The 26,118-nt window shown below is 51.0% G+C and overlaps 2 protein-coding genes across 2 annotated transcripts in view; both read right to left on the bottom strand.

The window, feature by feature from the left end:
* Positions 1–7,998: 7,998 nt before the first annotated feature.
* LOC122366987 (5'-nucleotidase domain-containing protein 3-like) overlaps positions 7,999–26,118 on the bottom strand; it is a 31,197-nt gene continuing 13,077 nt past the window's right edge. The window contains exons 4-10 of the mRNA XM_043339721.1: positions 18,424–18,517; positions 13,116–13,244; positions 12,607–12,764; positions 11,589–11,775; positions 11,087–11,227; positions 10,022–10,176; positions 7,999–8,495 (exon numbers count right to left, since the gene is read on the bottom strand). Of these exons, the coding sequence (XP_043195656.1) occupies positions 8,291–8,495; positions 10,022–10,176; positions 11,087–11,227; positions 11,589–11,775; positions 12,607–12,764; positions 13,116–13,244; positions 18,424–18,517 (1,069 nt within the window). The 3' untranslated portion in view covers positions 7,999–8,290. The remainder of the gene's footprint in view (positions 8,496–10,021; positions 10,177–11,086; positions 11,228–11,588; positions 11,776–12,606; positions 12,765–13,115; positions 13,245–18,423; positions 18,518–26,118) is intronic.
* Positions 23,102–24,564, bottom strand: LOC122366988 (diamine acetyltransferase 1-like). Its single transcript, XM_043339722.1, has one exon. The coding sequence runs from the start codon at positions 23,932–23,934 to the stop codon at positions 23,179–23,181; it is 756 nt and encodes a 251-aa protein (XP_043195657.1). The 5' UTR covers positions 23,935–24,564; the 3' UTR covers positions 23,102–23,178.

Raw genomic sequence — 26,118 nt, 5'->3', positions numbered from 1 at the left:
AAAAAAAGCCTCGGGACGGTCCGTTCGATCCCTCCCTATAAGTGCGAGGGTTGAAATAAAACAAGTAGGTATTGCACACTGCACATCATGGAGTCTAAAAAACCGTTCTCCACTTCATCTCTAAACTGCGCGTCAAACTAACCACAGATCACCCGTACCATTCCCCGTGTGGGCGCTAGCCCCATTCCAACAGCCCCAGCTATGCTCGGATGGCCGGGCCATTCGAGCAATAGCTGGGGTTGTTGCGTGCACTAATGAAACCTCCAACCTCCTTACATTACATGCTCCTTTACATGTAACACTACGCAAATAAACTGTACCTACATATGCACCTCTTATACTATTAATGATGTTCCATTCCCCGCTTTATGAGGCGGGCTCCATGGCACTGGAAGTCTGCGCGTTCAGCAAAAACCGGCCATGATATTGACCAACGTTCACCGCCGGCGGCGGCCGCGCGCCGGCTAACCTTTTAACCCCTTTGTCTGGCAGCGCGAGAGGCCAACCGTCTCCCTAGCAACAGAGCGAAGTTGGTCAGGTCACCAGTGGTTTGTTTACATATTTCAATTTGTTAAAATACCATACAGAATCCAATGAAATTTCGGAACCTTATGCTTCCTACAACTGAAACATAGAGATAATTCGTTTACTTTGTTTTAGCTCCATTTCCTGGGATTCATATTTCGTCCGTATTCTACTTGTCTATGAACAGCGTCCCCTAGCGGCAAGTTAACGAAATTGGGCACGGGTGCCTTTCGGCGGGAGAACTGACCCACCAACTGTATAGGAAGCTCCGCCCCTGCGTGTCGTGTGCGTGCAGTGTCGTGATCGGCCTGCGCTGCACAGGTGACATTTTTGCCTTGTGCTTGATGTTACGAGTGAAGTGTGATTTTATGAGTGAGAGAGGTGTTGAGTACAATGATGCTGCATCGTAGCCCGTGACGCTTGTCAGAGGACAACGATCGTGAATGACACTTTCTGGGTGCGGACTTCGTGATTTGGAGCCGTGATTCGTGAGCGTAGCCAGTGAGCTATCGCGCTGTCAGTGAGCTGGGTGAGTGAGTGAGTTCAGTGAGAGTTTGAGTGGGGTGTTTGGTGTGAGTGTTGACATCTGTCTTCTGGGAGAAGGGTCTCGACCGACACGACGCCTGCACTACGATGACCAGGACTCAGGAGCTTCGGATCCCGAATGGTCAGTCCGTTCCCGACTGGTCGAGCGGTAATTCAGTTTCCATCGTGTGTTATGCGCGCGGATCCAGATGAGGGGTGCTTCATTTTTCAAAATGGATAGGCTTGTCCATTCATTATTTCTTTTGAGGCCGGACATTATCTGTTTTGATAAGAGAATATTTGCCAACATAACATTAAAGTAAACCTTATGTTTATAGTTTGTAGAAGCTGAAATATTGTTTAAATGCTTTTGTATAGTTATTTGCTTTTCTGCTTTTATTTTCGATGGGAAAGCCGAAAACGGTTTGATTTTCTTTAGCAGTTTCACATAAAACTTTAAGTTGACACTGCCTGGTCTTTATCTATTCTAAACCATCTGGATCCGCCTGCGATAGGTATACCTCCTGTCGCCCGTGTTTGTCATGTTGAGCCGCCGTGCTCTCGGCCCGGCTCCCGTCCCTGACCGGACCGCCGCGGGCACCGCTCGCCGGTCACGGGGCAGTCAGCTGACCGCTGTCCCGGCCGGCAGAGGTCACCGAAGGTCAACAAACTGGGGCGGAAAACTAGGGGATTCAGGGGCGGCATAGTCGTGCACAGACTGAAATTAGACCTCGTTCATATGTAAAATTGCTTTATAATTCTGGCCACATTCAAACATTGAACACAAGCTCCTTCAAATCACGTGAAAGCATTTATTTATAGGAACTGGGAAGCACACATGCGTTGGCTACCTATGCAATAATCTCATGCCGCCATTTGACAGATCCTGGAGAAGCACCCCAGAAGTTTTTAACACTGCCAACTTGTGTCTACTGCACGCACACCAGTACAGTACCTACTACCTACACAATGTTCCGTGTCAGGGTTGGGAAATTTATCCGGGGAGATGTATCTCTGACATACTCAAGTCAACACACGGTTAGGTGATATGCAGTATGCACCTACTCTTTACAAATTCACATCTTCCCTACTGACAATTGTCATTTTATTTTTTATTTAAGTTTATTTAAAAGATAGTCTGCCTGAACGGAAGGATTCACAGAGATAGAGCCTCCGCTAAACACAGCTCATTGCGTTGGCCCTGCCCTCTACCCTTTTACCTTTTCCGATGTTCTTTACAAGTCCTTATACCGGCTGCCTAAACGTATATTTTCTTTAGTTATTAAGTCGTCTTGTACTCGAAATGAAGCTCCCAAAATCGTCTGGTACTTGATATTATTGTTTAAAAACGGACATTGTTTCGTTTGATTTTTAGGTCGTCTCTGCATGCTTAGAATGAAGGTCTAAAACTAATTTAGTGCTTACAATTGTTGGCGAAGTTCACAAATTATGTTTCTATTAAGTGTGGTGCTTGATATCATCTGTGAAATCGTTTTAAGTTTAAAATCGTCTAGTAATTTAAATCGTCTGCTCGACCTACTAGAATGGGACTACATCTCGCCATAGATTTACTGATAGTGATTGATAATTGGATTTTGGGCATTTCGGCCATCGCTACAGATAAGCCGCCAACATGTATGTAGGCACTGCAGACTGTGCTTTTGCCCATTGTCAGATCATCAGCCAGCTGTTAATGGTATTCTGTTGTAGCCGTTCTAATAATCCCCCATTCGTAGGTGGGAGCAGCTTGCACTTGTCGGGTCATTTGACGTTTTCAATGTGCAGGATAACAGGTCTTATGCGATAAATGGCACGGCAAAGGGTGAATGGATAAATGACAATAGGTAGCTCATTACTGTTGCATATGTTCCAGGGGAATATAAGCTCAATTTCTCTTCGACTTATTTCGATAGTTGATTGCTGGCAGCCATGCTAAACTATCCCACTAACCAGGATCACTGACCGCTGGACTAGGCCGAATCGTAATTCACTTAAGTTTATATACCTATCAGTCAATGTATCAGATATATATATATATATATATATATATATATATATATATATATATATATATATATATATATATATATATATATATATATATATAAATACGTTTATTTGTTGCTGCTGTTGCGAGGCGTCGCTTGGCAAACAAGAGCCAAATGACATCCCCAATGCTATATCCGTATTCACTTTGTTCACTCTAAAGCAGTCTGATGTCACTCTGGCTAAGAGAGGGATCGAAAAAAAACATGCGGCAAGCTTCCTGGGTAGTGGATTCGGGTAGTGGATTAGGGATTTGGGTTCCTGGGTAGTGGACTCACAGTTGTGGAAATACAACTGTGTGTTGTATTAGCTACAACTCAGAGGTTACTGGTTTTCCTGTATTTATACAACACATTAAATAGGTTCGAATGGTTAGTTTTTTTTCTCACTCGCTCCTGAGTTCCGAAGCCCGAGCCGTTATAAATACCGGTGACCTTACCTTTCAACATGCGGTGAGAGATGTCACACCGGACCACGCACAATATCTTTTACCTACACCCGTCCATTTCACAACTCAAGTGGCAATTTCACGACCCCATAATCCTAAGTTACTACTTACAACTGGAGGACCGTGTCACTACCTATCTATACCTGCGGTACGAAAATCATTAAAATTGCCACCGGTGAAAAGGACGAGGGCAAGATTGGGTGGTCAGTCCGGTCAGTCTGTGGACCGAGACAGTCCTAAGAGTCTGTCCGAGTGGCTCACAAAAAAAGATCCGCTCCCGAAGCGGCCGCCGTTATACCGCGCTGTGAAAGCGATCACACCCCTGTGCTGAGATTCGGCGCGTGATAGCCCACTGCGTGCCGGACCGGTGGGGATGGGCCGCGCCGGGCCGGAGGTGGCCCGCACACAGACGGAAATGCCAGGCGCTCGGCGCGCCGCGGCGGCAGCGCGCGGTAAAGGAGGCAGGTGTCTTCTCCAGATCGGCAATCGAGGACAAATTATCCGGTGACGGCCAATTTCCACGGGGCCCGCTCGGCGCGGGGCGGGCGGCTCTTCTTTCTAGTTCAAACAGGCGGTCGGTCGGCGTGTTGTGAGGGCGCGGCGGCACACGTGGTGACGATTTTCGGGGCGGCACGTCGTCAGTTAGAGGGTGTTTTACGGCTCCCTGGGTGGCGAGTGAATAAATACGGGACGGCCTGCGAGCCAGAGGAGCGCTGGGTGGGGCGGCGGCATTGTATGATAACAGGAGAGGTGGCCGTTAGGGCCGTTCAATGAGTTAACTAATTGGTGACCGGCTGAGTGTTTTGTATGACGATGTAATTGAGTCGTAATATAGGGCGATTATGGAAGTGCCGAAGGGTATTCAATGCATACCGGAACATCACATTATGGTTGGAGCACGTTTAGAGCCGATATAGCTGAATATATTAGCTTGACATCCTGATACCTTTCGAAATGCGTACCTAATCATTACACGCGGCGAAATGGTTTAAGCCGAACAATAAGTTCTCTTAGCAACACATTTAAACTGACTTCATGTGAAGCATTAATCCTAAATATTTTTCAGAATCTATTTTAAACATCTGCATACCATGTGACGTGATATTTGTGTCACTGATTGTAGCTATTGATTACGCATGGTGTTGCTCCATACGACACGGCATCTTGGAAAACGTTTCTACACACTTGTACTTGGACGTTGAGCATATATTGCACACTCCATGGACAATGGACATCGACACACCCCCGGCACTTATTCCGATGTATGGCTAGGCTATAAATAAAATACATGGCATGCAACTAAAACAACTGCAATGCTATGCAAAAAACACTATGGTCCTACAAAAAATATTGCCACAAAAACTGACTAAATGCCATCCTAGTTGTAAAAAAATCCATTTGTGACTAGAATCAACTACGAAACTCGCAAAAACGATTCTAAATCACACAAATAAGCCTTCCTGTAAGTGCACACAGTGCAGCATTCTCCCTGAATACAAACCAAACACCACACCAAAGCACACAAGACGGCCGAATCTACTATCTAACTAGGTTTAACGGTATACCGAATTCATCAAATGGCTATGAAAGCACATCAAACGCTTTTGCGTAAAACGAATCTAAAGCACACAGTGGCAGGAGCTCGCTCGCTAAGGTCGTTCGAGTGATTCACACGACTGCAAAATAATCGCACTGTATACATGAATCGACGCCCTTCAATATGCCTCGAAAACGGATATCTGTACGACAAACGGCTATCAGATCAGTGCACATGACAACACCATCAAAAAACGCCATGTTAACCGCAGCGGCAGCGGATACATGTGGAAGTCGCATGTCGAATACTGGGACTGTGGGGGCCCGATAGTGGCCGGGGCAGGAAGCGGACAGAGCTGGTGACGTCAGCTGGGGCACGTCACCAACTCCAGCCGTCACTGGGCTGATGGTTTATCGAGCACAGACGTCTCGTGCTCTGTGGTCTGCGGCGCCGCCAGCAGCCGGCGCCGACGGGCGGTGGCGGATATCGGACAGGATACAACCGATCCGGGACCGGCGACCGCCCGGCGCGGAACAGCCAGGCGTAAAGATCGAATCGATTCGGGGTCGCCGAATTTAGCGGACATGCAAAGAGCTATTATTACATATACGATCATAAAACAAGTTTGGTGTACAGTAATTACGCTTCTTCCATCGTGGGAACGACTGAAAGTGGATACAATACACCCGCAACTACACCGTTTTCACAAAGCTCGTTCGGTGGCAATGCTGGCTAGCTGAATATTACGACGATGACTTGTGACTGAACACCAATATCGACGAGAAACTGTGCATAGTTCTGCAATGGCGCTGTTACAGTATCACTACATCATAAGACGCTCCATCCTCCAGCACAGACAGATTATATATCGGTCAAGATCACAACGGAACCTGCGCGGGAGGTAAGTAATCCCACCACTGAGATGGTAGCCGACTATTGTCCGTTTTCTTTTTCTGGAGATTTCTGCGAGCGGAAACCGAAAACACAGCCGCTGGGATCTGATAGCGGCTCCAACACGACTTATCGTGTCTTTGGGAAAACACCGACCGAAACTCGCTAAAACGGGCCCAGATGAGACAACTGTGGAGTCACGCTTTATGTCACTCTAAGCTGCTAAGGGCCAGAAGACGCAGTGAGAGTATGTAGATCTTAACAAGTTCCGGTGGCATTTTCATATTTCAACACAGCCAGAAGTGGAGGTCTGGCTTCATGCCGAGTGTTTATTTTTTTACTGTCTGATTCTTTTCTCTTACCTTGCTATTCAATGCGTTTTTTTATCTTTGATATAATTCATAAAAAGTGTAAATGATTGAATGAGAATTTCAGAGGTCAAGACCACACATTAAGTAGTTTTATAGGTAGCAGCACGAGGCAAATGAGGCGTTCCAAACCAGGTTCGAGCCCAGGTCTACCTTCTATGTAAACGAAACAGTCTTTGAGAGCGGTAAGCACCGAAAAAGTGAAATGTTTACCAAGTAATTAGCAAGTACCTCGGCTGTATCCTCGAAACATGAGACCATAATCTCAAACCTAATCTCATTCAGTTTTTCCCGTCATGTTGTTTGTGGTGTTGATGATATAACCGCCGCACTCCCTGCTAACCAATACGGAGAGCACGGCAGACAGTCCCCTCATCCCTGTGAACCTCGTGACTAGACGGCTCTGGGCACCTCTCGGCGACATCTACAGCTGTTCTGTACACAATACACCTGTCCAGTGTCCACATCAGACTTTCCATCACAAACTCTTTTGACACAAGTTTTGACTGAAACTAACGGGTGGTCAATATGAAACTGGACAAAGTTTGAATTGTTACTGTGTCGAAAGTTTTCAAGCGAAAGCAACGAAAATCGCGTTACCGTGCCATTATTTTGTTGTGATCATGCTCGCCCTAATGGATTTGCAACACTGGACCTCTGTCAGCCTCCAAGCGCACGCGCGCTGGCAGCCCCGCTATTTTCTTTCGCGGCACCTCCGGGTCGATTTGACGGATGGCCTGCTGGATTATCCGCTTCAATTGTGCGTCTCAGTTGACCTGTCACCTTCCCTTAAACACTTTCTGTTTGATGAGCCCCACAGATCCTCAATGGGCTAAATCTGAGGGGTACATGGCGGGTTCGTGTCACGTGCTGTTTCGGGCACCCCAGCCTCCTCAAAAAGTTTCGTGTTCTAGCGCGCGTATTGTGACTGTTGCAAGGTCGGAACCTAACAGAGCATCATGCTCTGTGTTCTGAGACTCAAGAAGTGGTAACAATACGCCATTCAAACACTTTTCATAGCACAGTTCGCCCTTTACATTGCCTGTGCTCGGCAAGTAACTGGACGCGTGAGCCCCTCGGACTCATAGCAAGCCAGACGGGTATTTCGGGTGGATACTCGCTCTCAGGTCGAAAGCGAAGGTGCGATCCACATGTGGAATAGTCTCTACACCAGATGAGGTGTAAAATTCGCCAATGGAAGGCATTTGGCCGCCACTGCAGGTGAAATAAGATTCATCGTCCATATGCACCTCCATGTTTTTGCTACCCTGCATTGGACCCTGTGACAGACGGCGCAGGCGGATTTTCTGTGTACGAAATTGTGCCTCCGTCACCTTTATACTATTTTTGTACCTGATTCCTGCTTGTTGACACATTAATTGGTCATATGTTTTGAAGATTCCAAAATTTCTTCCCAGAGATCACAAGGAGAGCCCCAACTGTTCGGTGACGGCACCTGTTTGTTTCTTCCGGTGCTGAATGCGCCTTTTCTTGGTGATCTTGCCGTTCCCACCATGCAAAACATCTGCAAGTCCTCAGAATTTATCGATGATCACATATTCTTAAGATCTGGTTACACCCTATGGCGTAATGTGACGCATAATGATAGCACTTTTGTAATTTGTGTTATTTTCACAAAGTTGCGCGAACAGGTCCCGGAACGCTTGCTGACTTACCGGCGCAATGTTTTTTACTAGTTAATAGCAGAAAGTTGAAATCTGAGCTGGTAATATAGAATAACTGGAAGTATTCACCAGCCAAAAATAATTAAAATCTGTCCATAATTGGAGATGCTATGCTTAATCAAATTTTGTCCAGTTTCATACTGACCACCCGTTAGTTCTTTCGTGACGTAGTTTTCAACACCCTCCTCATGCCTCTCCCGAGCGTCGTTCTCACGCAACGGCCACCAGTGACGTCACCGGAGGCTGCTGATGACGTCAGCGGCGTCTAGACGAACATGGAGCGGTACTCGTGGGGCAGAGCGCCGCGCCGCGGGAAGAACACATGCGAGGGGTGGAGGTCGAGCAGGTTGGAGATGCTCGACGTGTACAGGTCGCAGAAGTGGAAGAGCCGCCGGGAGAAGTAGCTGGGGTTGTGGTGCGTACGGAACAGGCTGCCGAACTGGTGGTTGAAGATGGTCTTGGTGTACAGTCTGAGGGGGAGAGCGTCGGTGAGTTAGTGGAGGTTGTTTTTGAGGGTAAACGTAGTCTCATTGACGAAACAAGGGAAATTATAGATAAAAAAACATAACATCGAACGCAAGGAATAAACTGGCAGCAAAATGATGCTAATCTTGCATTGTTCCTCAGCCAAATCAATGCTACCAGTATAACGCCTTTTGGGGCGACTAACGGAGCGAGCGAGAGGGTGGGCCTTGCACGTGCGAAATTTCGAGGGGGTACCTCCAACTGACTTATGCACGGCACCCTACTAACCGGTCTCTAGCGGTGTGCCAAATTTGAGCACAATCAGCCCAGCCGTTCTCGAGATCTGGAAGCGGCAGCCTGCACGTGCGCACATGCAAAATGGGTCCCAACTGGCTTTTGCTCGGCACCCTACTAACCGGTCCCTAACCGCGTACCAAATTTGAGCGCAATCGGTCCAGCCGTTCTCGAGATCTGGAAACGACCCCTGCACGTGCGCACGTGCAGCAGCACCCCCAACTCTGGCACATGGGTATGCATTGCCTAGTGGGTGCCTACCTTCATGCCAACTTTCAGCGCAATCGGCCAAGTAGTTACCGAGATATTGCAACTATTACAAAACTGACACCTCTTCGTTTTGCACGTGGCACGTGCATAAGGGGTCACCCACATGCATCGGGAATAGTCCAATACTTGGTAGAAGGAATGAAGCTACCCTACAAAAATTATCGCATGTAAATCGGTCAAGTGGTTGCTGAGATATAAGCCTCGCAAAAGCGTCCGCACGGCCGGCCGCTCATACTCGGAAATTTCCGTTAATCTAAGGAAAGACTCCGCTCGCTTCGCTCGCTCCGTAACTAATCTTTACGCACACCTGATCAGTTTTGACTCACCCCATCAAAAAGCAGTAAGCCATACATTTTTCAAAGTGCACGTCTGAGTTCCTTAGTCTTTCAGCACCATACCGATTACCGATTCAATACCAACCAACCGACCACAGCCCTGACCTCGACGACCAACTAGCTTCACTATCAAGACATAATGAACATCAAATGGCCATGGACACAAATATCGCCGACAGGAGGCATTTCCGGTGCATCGAGCTCCCAATCCCAGCTCTCACGCACTATCCTCCCACTACCAGTGCTGCCCTCTGTCTTGAGTATCAGGCGCCCGCTTCCACCCACCCACAGCCCTGCGATTAGAGTCTACCGATCGCGCTCAAGCTCGAGATGGGTCGTCACGATTAGACGTAATTCTTCACGGTTAGAAAACGTCCCTCGATAAAACACTGCAAACTCGTAGTTCACGTATGTAGTAGTATCATTACTGCTGGTCAACTCTTCACGATTACTGTCAAGCCGTTCTGATAAGCTCCCACCCTGATTAGGAACCCCCCCCCCCACGATACGAGTGAGCCCTCCCAGCCACCTCTCAGCCTTACCAGTACTCAGTCCCACTCCCACCTGTCGACATCCCTCCCCTCCCGATCCCCTCCTGCCCGTCTCTCGGCCCTGCCCCGCCCGTCTCTCACCTAAGTTGATCGCGCTCGGCCTCCCACCGCTCCAGCACGACCCTGTTCTCGGGTCGGCGCAGCTCGTTCTGTTCGCCCTCAATCAGCTGCTGTAGCTGTTGCAGCCAGTTGCTGTTCTCCTTGTACTCCGGACGGTTCAGGATGCTGATCTCGTGCTGACGGAGACGCACAGTGGAAAGGGTTAATGGCGAACAGAGCATTTACAACAGACAAATCACATGAGACAGAAAAAGCACGTTTCACAGGTAACGTATTAGAGAGTGGTTAACTTTGGTCGTAAGTTAACTAGGTTAACTTAGTAAACTTCAGACAGTCACGTATCTTTGCAGCGGTCAACATCTCTGCTACTCCTGTCGCAATCTCGCCCCGATTTCCGTCCCGCCGCACAAAGCCGACTTTCTCGAGTGTCGCCGGGCGGGCGGTGTGTTTGATCCTCGGCCCGTCCGCTGTATGGGTCGGCACGCAGTCCCGCACCCACCCGCACCCCGCACCCCGGCACGGCGTGGGTGCGGGTCAGACCCCCAGGGGGGGGGGGGGGCTGACACCACAGAGACGCTCTGCCCACTGCAGTACATTCCACACCCGAGCTTAGCACCGCGGCTCAGCATTCAGCAGCCTCACCCACACAGAGGCAGAGACAGAGTTCAAAGGCGGGTTACTGACAAAAGCCAGGTTACCGACATACTGTGGAGTTACGACAGAACAGACGGCGGAATATGTGCTCCCGGGAAACCAGATTCAGCGCAAAATGTCCACCGTTATTTTCTTTGGAATAAAAGGAGCTGTCATCCTTGCAACAGCTTACCTCACATTCTTCGGACCATTAAAATCAAATGACCCGACCTCTGACAATAACTGACAAACGTTTGCCTGACAATATCCAACTCAAAACGGCCAGTTAGTTATTCCCTCACCAATAATCCACTAATCGGTTCCACCATAGACGGCCTACTTCTGAAACACACTTATTACTTACACTGTCTAGTGTCGTTCGCAGAAGCACAAGGGCTAGCTTTCACACTTTCCCTACACCAGGGAGCTAAAATAACGACCTCCTAAACTCACATCCAGTTCCCAGAGAATGGCGCCGGTCCTCCATCCGTGGTGGAGCCGCACGTCGGCCAGATCAGTGTAGGGGTGGTCGCCGAAATACAGCACGTTCCCGCCCGCCCAGCCAGTCAGCTGCTGCAGCTGACGCACGTTACCCTGGCAACGGGGAGACAGCGCCAGTTACCAACCAGTTACCATGGTGATAGAGGAACAGACGGCGCCTGAGCAACGGTCAGAGAAACGGAATTGCGAATGGGAGGCGAACTAAACGCACTAAAACGCACTAAACGCATAGGTGATACAGATGAGGGCAGATGAGGTGCGTTTCGTTGGCAGCAGAGATCAAAAGTTAACTTGGTTATAGAAGCACCAGTGACTGTAGCGACAGAAAGCTGACACAATACAATGTATTCATTATCTTTGGGAGGAATGTGATATGAGCAATGAGTATATACAAGCATAAAGCCTAAAAATCAGCGCCTTAAACGACAAAACTCCACACCGGCGCGGTTCCTACCTCACAGTAAACTTCTCCCTTTTCAATCTTGGTAACCTGGCTCCAAGTCTTCGACTTTGTCTCCAGATCATATCGCCTTAGCGGAGACGACCACTGGGTGAAAAACTTTGGTTTCTTTGCCTCGACAATCACAAGATCAAAGCGATCCCTCCAATCATCCCCGACCAGAAAATTCATGCCTCGATTTCTGTAACAAAACACACACAAAAACCACGTGTGAAAAAGGACGCCACACAAAACACGCGCGTCAAAAGTCGGACCGGAAGCCTATTCAAAGGGCGGCGGGTGACCAAGCACGACTGCCCAGCAGGGGTGACCATTTGATAGGCATAGAGAGTATGCATTCCGCGCGTGCCGGGCATAGCGGGCGCGCCTCGAGTGGCGGCTGGTTCGAACGGAGGCGGGCCGGCCATCATAAAGGGCCTTTGGTGATGCGCCGGCCGGCCATCCGTCTGTATTAGAAGCGACGAGTGAGGTGCCCGCGCCACACGAGGCATTTCCTGTCACACGGCGGCGGCGCGACGGAAAATAGCTCCGGTAGTTACACTGTGCGCCGGTAGGTGGCAGCGCCGGCACACGCACACAGGTATCAATGGCCCATTCATTCACACACATCGATCAAACACACAGCACACTGCTTCGATTCTTTGCCAAACAAATACAAACTACAGTATAGTAAACGTTATCTCCAATCACTATATAACGGTTCATGAGGGGACAATGGGCCCCAGAACCGTGAACGGGTCTAGGAGGAAAACCTTAAACGACTTCCTTCTATCCTTATGCTTCACCTTGATAAATCAGGAAAAGAAAGCAAATTGTTTTGCGGCGTTCTTGCAAGAAATTAATCATAATTGATTAATTAACGCAAAAACAGCAAGAAATTATTCCGCCGAATTTGAATGTCGTCATCAATTTGGCTAGTCTGGATGTGCTCGGCGAAAAAAAAATCAGCGTTGCAAAATATCATCGAGAGCAGGCCGTCAGTGAAGGCCCCTTCCCCCCTCCAGCGACTTACACAAAGTCGAACGGGCTGTTGGTGACGAGGAACAGCCTCCTGCCGTGGTGCACCAGTCGGTCCAGGTAGCGCACCAGGTCGGGGCTCTCCTCCATGTAGTAGGCCGGGTCGCGGCCCACAATCCCGTGCATCAGAGGGTGGATGCTGCCAATGGCGTTCTGACGGGACAGAGGTGAGGGGGCACGGGTCAGTTGGTGGGTGGTGGGGTCAGATGGTATGTCAGGAATGGGTTTTTCAAAAGGGTAATTCAGACACGATTCTTGTTCTTTATTTTTGTACCAAAAAACATTTGCTGACGCAAACGACAGTTGTGAACGAAAGCGAAGAAGGTTTGATAAAAAAACGAGCTGATACAGGAATTAAGCGAAAGGTTAAAAATTTAACGATCAATCAAAACTACAATCAGAATTACCCTGCAGAATTATCCCGCACCTTTTCTTTTCCATGACAACTTCACTTAACTTTTACGGGCTCTTAACCAGCTGACGCCACGATCTGATATCACTCACCCTAACGTCAGTGAAGAGGACGGCCGGCTGGAAGTCAATGTTCTGCTGGATGAAGAGGTCGGTGACCTGGCACATGAGACACATCTCGGGCAGCGAGAACAGGTCAGCCAGCTGAACCATCCGCGCCTCCTGTCGTCAGAGGGCATATGGGGTCATATAGAGGTCAGTGAGAGGTCAGCTAGAGCAGAGGGGTCAGAAAGAGGTTAAATAAGGTCTGAGAGGGTCAAAGAGGGGTCGGGGAGGGGTCTCAGAATGAACGCCATTGAGTACATTTCGGGCAGGGACGGTTGACTAGATGATACCTCTAGGTTTCTTGCGGGGGTCGGCCAGATATTTCAGATCGTCTAGGGAATTCTCGGGCTTTTTGACTTGCCGATGAGAATAGAATTCAACATCGCTCAATGCAGATTAATCAAAAGACCTTTTTCCGTTTTATTTCTACGCGCATGAATTGAGCTATTTGCTTCACAAGACGCACGAAAAGCGATAGCAATCGCGAAAAGGGAAATGTTGATCTACAGGGTGTAACGAAATTATCCGGACATCTATTTTTTCGCCATATCTGCTCGCACAGTTTCTTTTTTAATGTTAGAAGCTGGAAAATTGGATGAATGCATACCTCTGGTATCTGCTCTCAACTCAGCAGTGACCTGACCTTGCGAAATGACTCTTGCTCTGAGTAAGAGTCGAGTCGCCGACGGGTTCATTTGATAGTTTTCGTTTAAGGCAGTGGAGAGAAGGGAGTACAGTCTCTCGTTTCGTAGTAAGGCTACGTGTTCGTGGCATGGTGGCATGAGCCAGAAGCTGGTCTGTCAGCAGCTGGACATCAGCAGCAGCCAGTAGCACATCTGCCTGAGGCGTAATAAGCTTGGACTTGGTGGCAGACTCAGCCCGGCCTCGATCGCAAAAGGCGCCCTTTGCCAAGTGGTGAGGAGAGTTGTCAGGATAGCGACAAGGAAACGGCACCAATTAATTCGCAAACTGACTCGAATTCTTACCAAGGCAGATAATAAGAGGTCCCATATCATGATTCACCGTCACCCGCCCTTTAGCTTGGTTTTACTGCCCTTCAAACTGAAAAAGACAATGAAATTGACGGGAAAACAACCAGTCCACCACCTTTGGCCTCAGGCCATGGCGTGTCCATTGGTCGAAGGAAGACATGAATGAGGTGGCCTGGTCGGATGGGACGCTGTTCGAGCTGCGATGTCCGTTGAACCGTCAAATCGGCCATGTGTGGGCTGCCAGCAGCTCGAACATGCCGGCCGTCGCCGGCGTCAAACATCCGGCCAAAATCCAGACCTGGAGCATGTTCAGCTGCTGTGCAATATTCAAGTTGTTCATGACGCCACAGAAAACCACTATCAGTAATGAGTATTACCGGCGCAACATCCTGGCTAGCGATTGGTTGGAGCCACTCAGCCAGACGGCACAGGAGGGCTCGGTTTCTGAACGCGTGCTGATGCCTGATTCAAGCCGCGCAGTCTTCATGCGGGGCGGCGCACCACCTTCAAGTCCCTAGCAGAATGAGAAGTGATGCCGAGAGGACCTATTGTTCATCTGGGCTAACGGGCTATGGCTTGGAAAAAGTTCCCATCCCAATTCCATCGATATCTTATGGACTATTGTCCAGCAGGAGATGAATGAGGGGACACCCACCACCAGCGCCGCCCAACTGTGGGCACAGGTTAGTAAGGCGCTGCTCTACATGAAACCCACTGTGCTGGAAAACCCAGTGGCTGGAATGCTCCGAAAATTTGTACCTGCGCTCTTATGAAAGGTGGCTATATATGTAATAATTCAAAAGAGAAAATATCAGATTGTTTTGCTTCTTAATTACAGCGCGAAGAAAGATGTCCGGATAATTTCGTTACACCCTGTACATATCCTCCAGTTTGAATTCCGCCAAAGACCTCAAGCGCCTAGTACCTTGAACCACTCCATCGATTCTGCTACATCACCAGCAATTTGTCTGTGACGCCTAGTGCCAGTGAAGCAATGGTAAATTTCGCTGTCCGCTTCAGGTTCGGACTCAGTCGAAAATTGTACAAATGTCCAAACATATCACCCCAACTTTAATACGGCATCTCTCAGCCAGTTTACCCTCTGACTCAGATTCAGGTTCAGATTTATTTGGCGAAAGATCCACATCGCCACATATGGTTTTTCACAGTGGCACGTCAGCAAATTTAACCTTCCAGGCGGTGGGGGGGCATTTTTTTGCCCCCCCCTTTAGTTTTTTCAATATATCTCGAGAACCGCTGCGCCGATCGTCACCAAACTTTCCGTACCCTCCCGGGAGCAGCTAGCGCACATGGTGACCAAAAATTTTTCCAAAGGCTATGATAGGTTGGCCGCTAATGACGTGAGAGTGACGTCATTTTTGCCATTTTCGACCCAAAAAAAGGTTTCGCGGGAAGAGCTGTCAGACCTACAGCTTTAGAGATACAGAAAAATGTTTCAGACATAAAATGTGTGGAATCAAAAGGGCTACAAAACTGCTATTTCGGTTTTTCGAATTTTTGGATTTTGACCCCCAAAAATAAAAAAATAGATTTTTTGAATATAATAGCCAAAAAAATCCAAAAAGTTTTTTGAATTTCGAAAAAAACGGAATATATGTGATAGTCCCTACCGCCTTCTATCTACATACCAAATTTGAGATCGATACCTCTTTTTTTGGCCAAGTTATAGCGAAAAAAACCGTTCAAAATTGATGACGTCAAATTTTCAAACTCAATTTTTAGCAATTCTAGACCTTGTAGCGCAAAAAAAAGACCACCATTAGACTCCCCGTGACGAGCTGCATCGAATCGATACCCATTTTATGCAAAAATATCAACTTTGAAATTTGACCTTTTTTGACCTGACCTTGACCTGACCTCCACCAGAAAGTGACCTAAACCGTACCTGATGGTCTTATAACCAACACCATTGAGTTGGAAATGAAAAACTGGCCATAAAACATGCATCGCATAACCTTAGTAAAGTTGGGCTCATGTGGTGACCCTTGGTGACCTTTGGTGACCTGTCCTGTGACCTGACCTGGTATGACCAGTGACCTCTAATAGCAACATATGTACTAGACAACTGACGCCTTATCGCTGATTTTCGACAAAATGCGTTTTACTCGGTGTTATAGCGCTTTCCCTAGAAGCCCCGTGAACGGTGAAACATTTGATCTTTGACCTGACCTGTGACGTCATCGGTGACCCCGAGGTCAATGAAATTTGGTTTCCCTCCACAAATTTGACAGGGCTATCGAACGCCGTTTGAATTTTCCGGATCTGTCCAGTAGTTTCGGAGATACGGGGGGGGGCAAAAAAATGCCCCCCCCCCCCCCACCGCGCGGAAGGTGGCTGGTAGGCCCACCGCCTGCCGGGTTAAGGTCTAAAAACTCTGTCGAACGACTGTGACAACCGCGGAGGGATACCGCACCGGGCTGGCCGGCCAGCCACACCGCACACCATCAGAACCATCAGAAGGTCTCCCGAGCTGAGGTCATCGGGACGGTATCGAGGCGGTAACTGGGCGGTAGGAGGGCGGTAACTGGGCGGTAAGGGGGCGGTAACTGGGCGGTAAGGGGGCGGTAAGAGGTCAGTATCGGGGCAGTATAAGGCGGTAACGGGGCGGTAAGGGCGGTAAGAGGGCGGTAGTAGAGCGGTGAACGAAGGACAGAGTATGTAGGGTACGACTACGGACGGCCGTTACAGGGCGACAACGGGATTAGTTACAGGGTTAGTCATGGGACGAAGTAAGGGCAATGACAGTAGGGAGTGAGTGGGGCGGTTATCAGGGAAGATCGCCCGCCTTTAAATTAGCGTCGGTGACCACCGTCGCCGCAGCGAGCAGCCCCCCCCCCCCCCCCGGTGACAGATTAGCCCGGCCGACCACCCCCACCGCTGACACTCTCTGTCCCTCCCCTAGTCCCTGGCCCACCCATCCCGCCGACCGGCCGACCAGTCGGCGGTCCCCTGCGGGGGACGGGGTGGGCGGTCCTCGCGCAGTGGCCGCCCACCCGGTAGAACCGCACTCGACCACCCGTGGCCACACATTGTCCTTGCCACCCAATTCAGCATGCGGTCGCGTTACGTCTAGCAGTGCACTGAGATAACTCACCATGTCTTGTCGATCCTGCTTATGGCAAGCCGCAAGGTGGAATGAAGGAAGGCAAAGATCAAGATCAGTCAAATAAATTCACCCCCTCCACTTTCTGAGGGGAGGCTAATGTGATCGGAAATTAACGTTAGTTCCTCGTCATTATCCAGTTGAAGCGGGATACATCGGCAAACTACACAGCAGGTCACAGGCGGCCCCAGTGCAGTACGTGAGACTTCGTATCTCTTGACTGCCGACAGGAGCGAGAGGAGAAGAGGGAGGGAAGAGGAGAAAGGAGGGGAGGGAGAGTGGTGACGGAGCGATAACAGGGGAGGGGGCGGTGCAAAGGCCCATGGACCAATCACGTTCGACGGTGGGAGTAAAATGGCGCCCCGGACCGGCGGAGGGACATGAGAGGTCCGTCCAGGGAGGGGCGCCGACGAGACGAGGGGAGTACAGCGACGGCGAGAGGATGGAGAGAAGACGGGATGGAAAGAAACTAGAAATAGTTGGTCGATAAGGATAGAGCAGAGGGTAAAGAGTGTTGACACCGATGACTGCTTGCTAGTTAAGGAAAGCTAAAACCTTACGCATCTAATAAGGGCTCTAAGAGGCAGAATAGCAGCAGGGAAGTCATATATGTAAATTGTAAGTGACTTCACGAATGATTACCAAACCAAACAATTTTAAAGACTTCTCACTACCGAAAATCGCGCCAACCTTCATCTTCCACTACATCCATCAATCCACGGCGTCCATCGTATAGCTATTTAGTCAGAATCCATATACTGTGACCGTGCCCGTGTACCCAGCCAGGTCACTCAGCAGTCGACCCGGTCAGGTCATTCAGCTGTCAGCCCGATCAGTCGACCGGTCGACACGGCCAGGTGACTCATAGGTCACCAGTCAGGTCACTCACAGGTCGATCCGACCCGGCCAGGTCAGGTTAGGTAAGGTCACTCACAGGTCGCCCCGACCCATTCAGGTCAGGTCACTCACAGGTCGATCGCCGGTCGACCCGGCCAGGTCACTCTGGTAGACCCGGTCAGGTCATTCAGCTGTCGGCCCGATTAGTCGACCGGTCGACACGGCCAGGTGACTCACTAGTCGGCCCGGTCAGGTCACTCACAGGTCGACCCGACCCGGTCAGGTCAGGTCAGGTCACTCACAGGTCGACCCGACCCGGTCAGGTCAGGTCAGGGTCACTCACCGGTCTGCCCGGCGGCGGCTCGATGTAGTTGATGGGAAGCACCGTCGAGCCGTACAGCTCCATGACCTCTGCATCGGACACCTTGGACAGACCCCTGTCGGACAGAGAGGAATAAACAATCAGGCACTGCGCTGGGCACCAATCACATCTCAATGAGGGAGGGGTATACTATCAGAACGGTCACCAATGCTCAGGATATGCCGTGTCCTGCTTGATTGTTTTAACAAATTAAGTTAAAACAATCATATTTGTCTTGTATATTTCTCATGAGCTCGCCGATCGTGGGAGGGGGGCCTCTAAACATGTCAGCCTCTACCACGGCCCAGTCCGGGGCGCATTCGTAAGTTCGTTTGCCTGGAAACCGGCCGCGTCTCAATAAGGTCTCGTAAGTCAGTTCTCGGTCAAGTTATAATGCCTAATTTGCTAGAACTGCCGATACCTGTGGTTTGGTTTCAACTTTCAACCCCTACTACCTAATCAATAATCATGTAACCAATGCAGATACTTGTAAAGCCAAATCATGGATTTCATCCGTCTCTTCATGCCTCAACTAGACAAAATTAGATCAAAGGCGAAAAAGCGCCGAAAACGTTATTCCAAACGACCTATCGTCACTTAATTCAGTGTATGTAGTCCATCGGAAGGCAGAACCATCACATCAAAAAGCCATAGTACGGCAGAATCGCTCGATCGACACGTTACCAGCCCATTAGCACCCGTGGAAAGCTTCACCAAACAGACTTGGAAGTCAACACAGCATGGCGACGACATTCGCGTATTGGGCTGCTGACCACCCCATGTGTTCAAACAACACCCGACGCCGGTCTCCCGTTGATCGACAAAAGCAGCGACTCGTCGTTCATCATAGGCGCGAGTAGCGACGCTGCACCTACAAAAGGTCACAGTCCGCAAACACGAAGAACCGTGAGGGCATTCAAACAAGTTATTGTTGCGGGCGGAACATATCGACAGAAAGACCGGCAATATCGACGGAAAGACAGTGGCAATGGGGTCTCTCTTGTAGACATGGGATGGTGCATGAAGATCGCCCAAGGTCTGTTGACAGTCGGTGCATATGCTAGCGGCCTGTCGAGTCAACACCAGACAGTACCGATGGTGTTTGTGTGCTCAATACCGACCACTGGCCGCCCGCCGTCCCAGAGTCCTCAGTGCGGGCGGGCCGTCCGAACCAGTCCTCCGTCCCCTCCCCGGGAGTCCCAGACAGCCTGACGTCCCTGCCACTCTCCGCCACCACCATGGTTGTCTCGGCGAGCGGTGGTGTTGTGGTGCACCGCACCGTCATCTCCGGTGGCCCGCCCGATGAGCTGATGCCGCCGCAGCAGCGGGCTGGTGCCGGAGGACCGTGGTCCGGCCCGGCGCGGGTCTTCCTGGCACTGCTGCGGGCCGCCGGCGCCTCGGGCCGCTCCGGCTGGTGCCCCGCTCTGTACGCCACCCTCGTCTACGGCATGTTCAGTGTGGCGTCCTTCATGGCCGTCCGCACACACATTCAGCATGGTGCGGCTGTTCGGGAGCAAACGGGCAGTCTTCTGACGGCCGCCGTCGACTCGGGGTTCTTTGGCGTAATGCCGGTGCTAGCCTGGGCCACGGTGACGGCCACGTTCGTGCGCGGCCGCGCCCGGTACGGCCGGCTGATCGCCCGCCTGACAGGGGTACTCACCGACACCGAGCGGCTGCTGCCGAGCGGCGGCCGCGCAGGACCCGACCTACCCGCCTGGGGAGCCTGGTTCGTGGCCATTGTCTACACGGCAGCCACCATCATCATCGGCATCCTGACCCTTCCGTGGCCGTGTCATACACTGAACTTCGGCTGCATGCTGATGGTGGCGATGATGTCGATCATCACCCTGACGCTCCTGGCCTTCATCCTGGTACCGCTGAAGTTTGTGTTCGCCTGTCAGAAGATCGCCGCCGGCCTGCAGAAGATCGAGGAGTCCCTCTCCGCCCTGCTCTCAGGCCGAGAGGCCGACCTTCGGCACCTGGAGCGGCTGGGCCAGCTGCAGACGCGGCTCTCCGAGTGCCTCCAGCAGCTGACTGAGGACATGGCTCCCGAGCTGCTGCTAGCCACCACGTACGCCGTGCTCTCCCACATCACCGTGATGCTGATGCTGCTGCGCTACGTCAGCCCCGAGATGCGGCACTACAACGGTGTCATCAACTGCGTGTTGATGCTGTTCACCAACGTGACGACTCTGGCGGGTCCGTGCGAGGCCAGCCAGCAGCTGGTGTCGGCCGCCGGCCGGCGCTGGGCGCTGCTGCTCAGTCTGGAGCGCCGCCACCCGGCGCTGGCCGCCGAGGCCGGTCTGCAGCGCGAGGAGGCCGGCCGCCAGCTGGAGACGGTCGGCGAACTGGGCCTGTTCCGACTGCGCCGCTCCACCCTGCTCAGCCTCGTCTCTACCGTGCTCACCTACATCATCGTGGTGGCGCAGTTCCAGTCGGCCGAGAACCCCACGGCCTCCGCCGCCGCCAACAGCACCGCGAGCCGGAGGTAGGGACAGCTGGAGCCGGGACCGACCCTTCAACACTCGACGGCACTGGAAGCACTGAGGGGCAGCAGGCGCCGGAACCGACCACAGCACTGCAGTCCGGCCTCCGGGGTTAGGCCGTAGGGACAGCAGGCGCCGGGTCTCACCGGGACTGATGAGCCGGGATCGACTCGCCGCCTGCAGCCCAGAGCGGCATTGAGCGGAAGATATGCCTATACGATTGCGCTGTTTTGTTATCCGATACGTGTTCAATGTTAACCTACCTACCAAGTACCAATTAAAATGTTGGCTCACTTTTACCTACCTAGCTAGTGACCTACTACTTATAACTACATAGGTTTTGTTATCGCGTAGGTATGGTTGCTTTCTTGATTTGTCCATAAAGAACACAGAAGCCGAGAGCCCAGCTGTGTATCTTGAAGAATCTTGGCTCTGCGGAGAGCTGCAGTCTAGCTAGAGGTGGCAAAGGTGAAAATTTTGGGAACCAGACTCGAACCAGACCCGACTGGACATTTCTGGAACCAGTCGGACCCGGTCTAAGTTGGAATCGGAGCCAGTTGGACCCGTTCCCAAAAGTCAAATAATGCAAATTATTTGTAGGTATCATTAGTTGCATCATGTAAAACACGGCTATATCCCACTGGGAATACTTATTTACAATCACCGTGGGAATACCCATAACTCATAAGCTAGCTACAGTGTGGCGTGCAAAGAAACATAGGTACCTAAACGAGCAAATGTTTTCTTTCCATTCACTTTACATTTTGTAATCATGTGTAGTGTGCAAGATGTATGGTTTATGGTAGGACCCGGTTGGACCCGTCATAATCAGAGGTGGAGATCTCGGGGGGTTGGGGGGGGGGTCAGGACCCCCCCCCCCCCCCTGAAAACGAATTACTGCTATGTAAGTCAATGGTACTGCATCCAGCCCGCCTCCATCTGCCCGGCCTGGACCCCCCCCCCCCCCCTGAAATTTTGACAGATCTTCACCCCTGGTCAGAATATTTCCATGAGCCGGGTTCTCGGGTCCACATTTTGCCACCTCAGCCACCTCTACTGCAGTGTTCGCCATGGGCCGGGCCAGCCCAATGGGCCATGGGCTGGGCTGGGCTACGGGCTGGGCTGGGCCCTAAAATATGAAGGATCGATGGGCTGTGGATGGGCTGGGCCAAAAAATGTAAAGTGGAGTCAGGGGTTACATAGTCAGGTTATACATAGCTTATTACTGTGGAAGACTCAAAAACGAGTTAATAAAGCACGCATGCAATGTCCATTGTGCATGCTGCTCGCAAAAGATTTTTTTTTTTGCTACATTTGGATACCTATGTGTAGTCAATAGTTTTTAAATCCATTCATTTTTGACGGGCTGGGCCGGGCTGGCCTTTGACACTTTTACCATGAATGGGCTCGGGCTGGGCCGGGCTGTGAACCCATGGGCCTGGGCTGGGCTGGGCTGGGATTTTGCGGCCCGTGGCGAACACTGCTCTACTGCAGTCACATCAGTTAGGTATTCTGTGATAACACACACTATTCGTGCCACCCCACCTCATTCCTCTGGTAGCTCAGTTGGTAGAGCGGTGGACTGTAGCAGTATTAGTCAGACATCCATAGGTCGCTGGTTCAAATCCGGCCCGGAGGACGTTTTGAAAATTTATTTGAGAACTCAGAGCTCCCACACACGTTCCAGAACCTTGCGCAGAGGCCGACGCCGCTCATTCTTTTAAACTACTGGAACACAAACGATTGCTGAAATCGCCAGTCCAAAGCAGATCCACAGAGATAAGCATACAAATTAGGTAATTTGAGCCGACTGGTCATGTAAGGACGACGAAAAACGCTTTACACATACAAAAGCACAAACACCTACCACAAACACGTCAAGGCTAAGTTTATCAACAAATCTAAAACATTATCAAAGTTTCTACAACAGCTTATCATCTCTCATGCCCGTCAGGGAGCCCCTGGTCTCTGACCTCACGATGTCGCCTAGTGCGGAGCTTGCCATGCTACAGAGGTCACTGTAGTACCACTCGTCGCGACTCGCTCCGATATAGAGGTCGCTGCAATAGGATATCAGCCGGGGCAAGTCGCAATCCTGTGGAGTGGATTGATTGCGACAGAGGTCATTGGGAACCCATGCCAGTGCGCCGTTTATTTTTACTAGAGCTGTCTACATCAATCACAGGGAGGCGAAAGCGGCCACACAGTGACACTGAGACAATTCAGCGCCAGCGGGGCCGGGGGCCGGCGTCTACTTGACCGGCGCGTCTGCGGAGCGCTCCTCAGCGTGGTACGCCTCGGCCAGCCGGCGGACGGCCGGCTGCTCGCAGTAGTAGCACTCCATGCGGCTCTCGGCGGTGGCCGAGCGACATGCGAATCCCGCGTAGAACCGCACGGCCGGCTCGTTCCAGGCGTACACGTTGAAGTCGATGTGCGGCGCGCCGAGACGGACGCCGGCGGCGGCGACGGCCTGCAGCAGGCGGCGGCCGACGCCACGCCGGCGCAGCGCCGGGTTCACGTACAGGTCGGTCATGTAGAGACATTTACCGATACCGTCGTAGCCGGCCCAGGACACGGTGAATATGGCGTGGCCTACCAGCCGGCCGGCGCGCTCGGCGACCACACAGCGGAACGACGGCGGATGAGAGCCGAACGCCTCGCGTGTCAGGTCGGCGGCGCTCAGCTGCGGCAGCGTCATGTCCCTGCCCTCCAGCTGGTTGATGGCGTACAGCAGGTCCACCAGCTGCTCACAGTCGGAGACGGCCAGCGGACGGATGGCGATGGGCGGCTCGTCGGAGAGGGAGTTTTCTGACTGATGAGTGGTGGATGAGGTCCCAGAGGCGCCGTGCCCATTGCTGGTCCCGTGTCCATTGCTTGTCTCGGAAGCAGCAATGTCGACAGTGACAGGGGTGGAGACGCTCTCAGAGGACGGTGCGCCGCTGAACGCAGCCATGCCATCTGTGACAGGTGCGTCTTTGTTTGTAACAGGTGCGGCACTTTCCGCCATATCGGAGGAAAACGCTGCTGGTTGACGCCGCTGGGTTTAGGCGAAATTGAAATGAAGCACAAGCTGACTACCAGCGACGCGACGTTTCAACTTCCAACAGCACACCACCACAATGACTTTGACCACCACTGCACTGGCCGACCGTGTATGGATCACCACAGCGACTCAAGTCTGCTTATCGATTCCTGTGATGACTTACAAGTTACAAATGGCGCGATTGGCTGACCCCCAGCCAGCTGATGAAACACGCCCGCACTGCTGGCTGCTGGGTGTGGCTCTAATGTGACATCTCTGGTCCGACGGTAAAATTTGATAACGTCGACAGAGCTTTAACTCTTTTCTCGGCGTCTTGTTTTGTCCACCAGTGAGCACTAAAACATCTGAGGTGAAATTTTCAATCACTGTAACTGTCCGGTCCGTCCATAAACAAAGCACAACTTCGAAATATGATTACTTGACTTCTCAACGATGACAGGTCCGACTTGATCCTTGATCCGGCTGTGGTAAATCCGACTCTCTGCGACTCCGACTCCCAGCTTCAGCTGCTCCTCGGTTCCACGCAGTCCACTGTCCACCGCCACAGTCTGATCTATTCGGAACTCTCGCAGTAAAGCAGCAGCCCACGTGGCACTGAGATCTCGCAGTAAATGTATAGCACAGCGACTGACGCGGCAGTAGCACGGTAACTGCGCCCGTTAGAGATCAGTCGGTCGGTCGCGTCGGTCATGCCCCCCCCCCCCCGCCCCGACCTTGACTAACCCCCGCCTCATCTGACGCGCCTTGGAAGGACGCCATAGCCAGACGGCCTTGGAACATTACCGTCAGGACCGGATTTATAGTGCAACGCTTGGCTGCTGCTGAATGGAGGTATGTTAATTGCGTCACTTGCCATACCTTATGGAGAAAAACGTGTTTCTTTCCCAGTAATTCAGCTGCAGAAAATTGAGCGAAGTAAAAGATACTTTCAGCGATTTAAATATGCTAAGTGAAGTGATGCATATTATTTGTCGAACTTTCTCACTACAGTTTCATGTTCAACAAAACCTGATGAAAAGGTCCGATTGGCGATTCGCAACACCAAACCAACAATATTTTATTCAAGTCAAAGTAGTAAAGGTCACTGAGTTCAGAATCAGATAGTTCAACCCTAGACTTCCCAGTCATAGCAACAGCCTCACGCAGATGATCTGACGATCGTTGCAAAATGTTTACTGATCAGCAACCCGTTCTTTCGTGCCAGCAGTCATAAGAGTTCTTAGCCGTTATATAACCCAGTAATACATTTCGTATCACACAGTTATATCACCTACTTAAGTGTTTCATAAGTGTTTCAGCGCACATGAAATGGGAGCTCGTAGCTTGAAGAACTTGTTCAATTCGCACAATCGTCGGTCGTACTCGTGTCGTACCCCCTCCCCCGCCCCGCCCGGCAGCAGTCGGGGGGCTTGTTTATTGCTCCTCAAACGCCGGCAGGGCGGAGTAGCAGCCCAACGAGGGCAGAGGTCATATGACCACCCGGTGACACAGCCGAGCCATACGGCATACCCCCTCACCCCCCCCCCCCCTCCCGGCTCGGGGGACCACCACTGGCGCCATTCCGGAAAACTGCATATCAGAAATGTGGATTGCCAGCCATTTGCGGCCATACAGTACGATCAAATAGTCGTAAGGTGGGGACGGAGTACCAATTCAAACAGCCGCATCGTTCATCATTTCACCACATGAGGAGTCGTATTATCGATATGGGGAGCAAATGGCGAGCAATCGCTTAATTGAGACAAACTAAAGATATTAGGTGTGAGATCGATGACCGCTCAATAGCTATTCACAATATGCAGGACGCGCGGCAATGATTCCTTCATGGACGCAAGTAAACAATTATTCCTTTGACCTGGTACGACCTCATCTTGCACCTCTTGGATCGATTTTCTCATGTCATGTGAATATACAAATGCAGTGCGAATCCCCAACCAATAGATGCTTTGAATACCAAACTGAAGCTAAACATGCCAAGTATGTACAGGTCTCGCGGGTTTTAGCGGTAGGTTTTGCACCTACAAAATTTAGTGTACTTCAGGCTATATCTTCGTCGTCTTAAGCGTTTGAGTGTTAAAGATGCGATCGACTTGTTGGGTAACAAGCCGGCCATGATCGTGTAAAATGGCTTCATCGTAGATTGATTAG

This window comes from Amphibalanus amphitrite, unplaced genomic scaffold (assembly GCF_019059575.1).
Source record: "Amphibalanus amphitrite isolate SeventyFive unplaced genomic scaffold, NRLGWU_Aamphi_draft 000843F_arrow, whole genome shotgun sequence".
Taxonomy (NCBI): Eukaryota; Metazoa; Arthropoda; class Thecostraca; order Balanomorpha; family Balanidae; genus Amphibalanus; species Amphibalanus amphitrite.
Note: the sequence above shows the minus strand (reverse complement) of the source record. Positions and strands in the feature narration are given on the sequence as shown.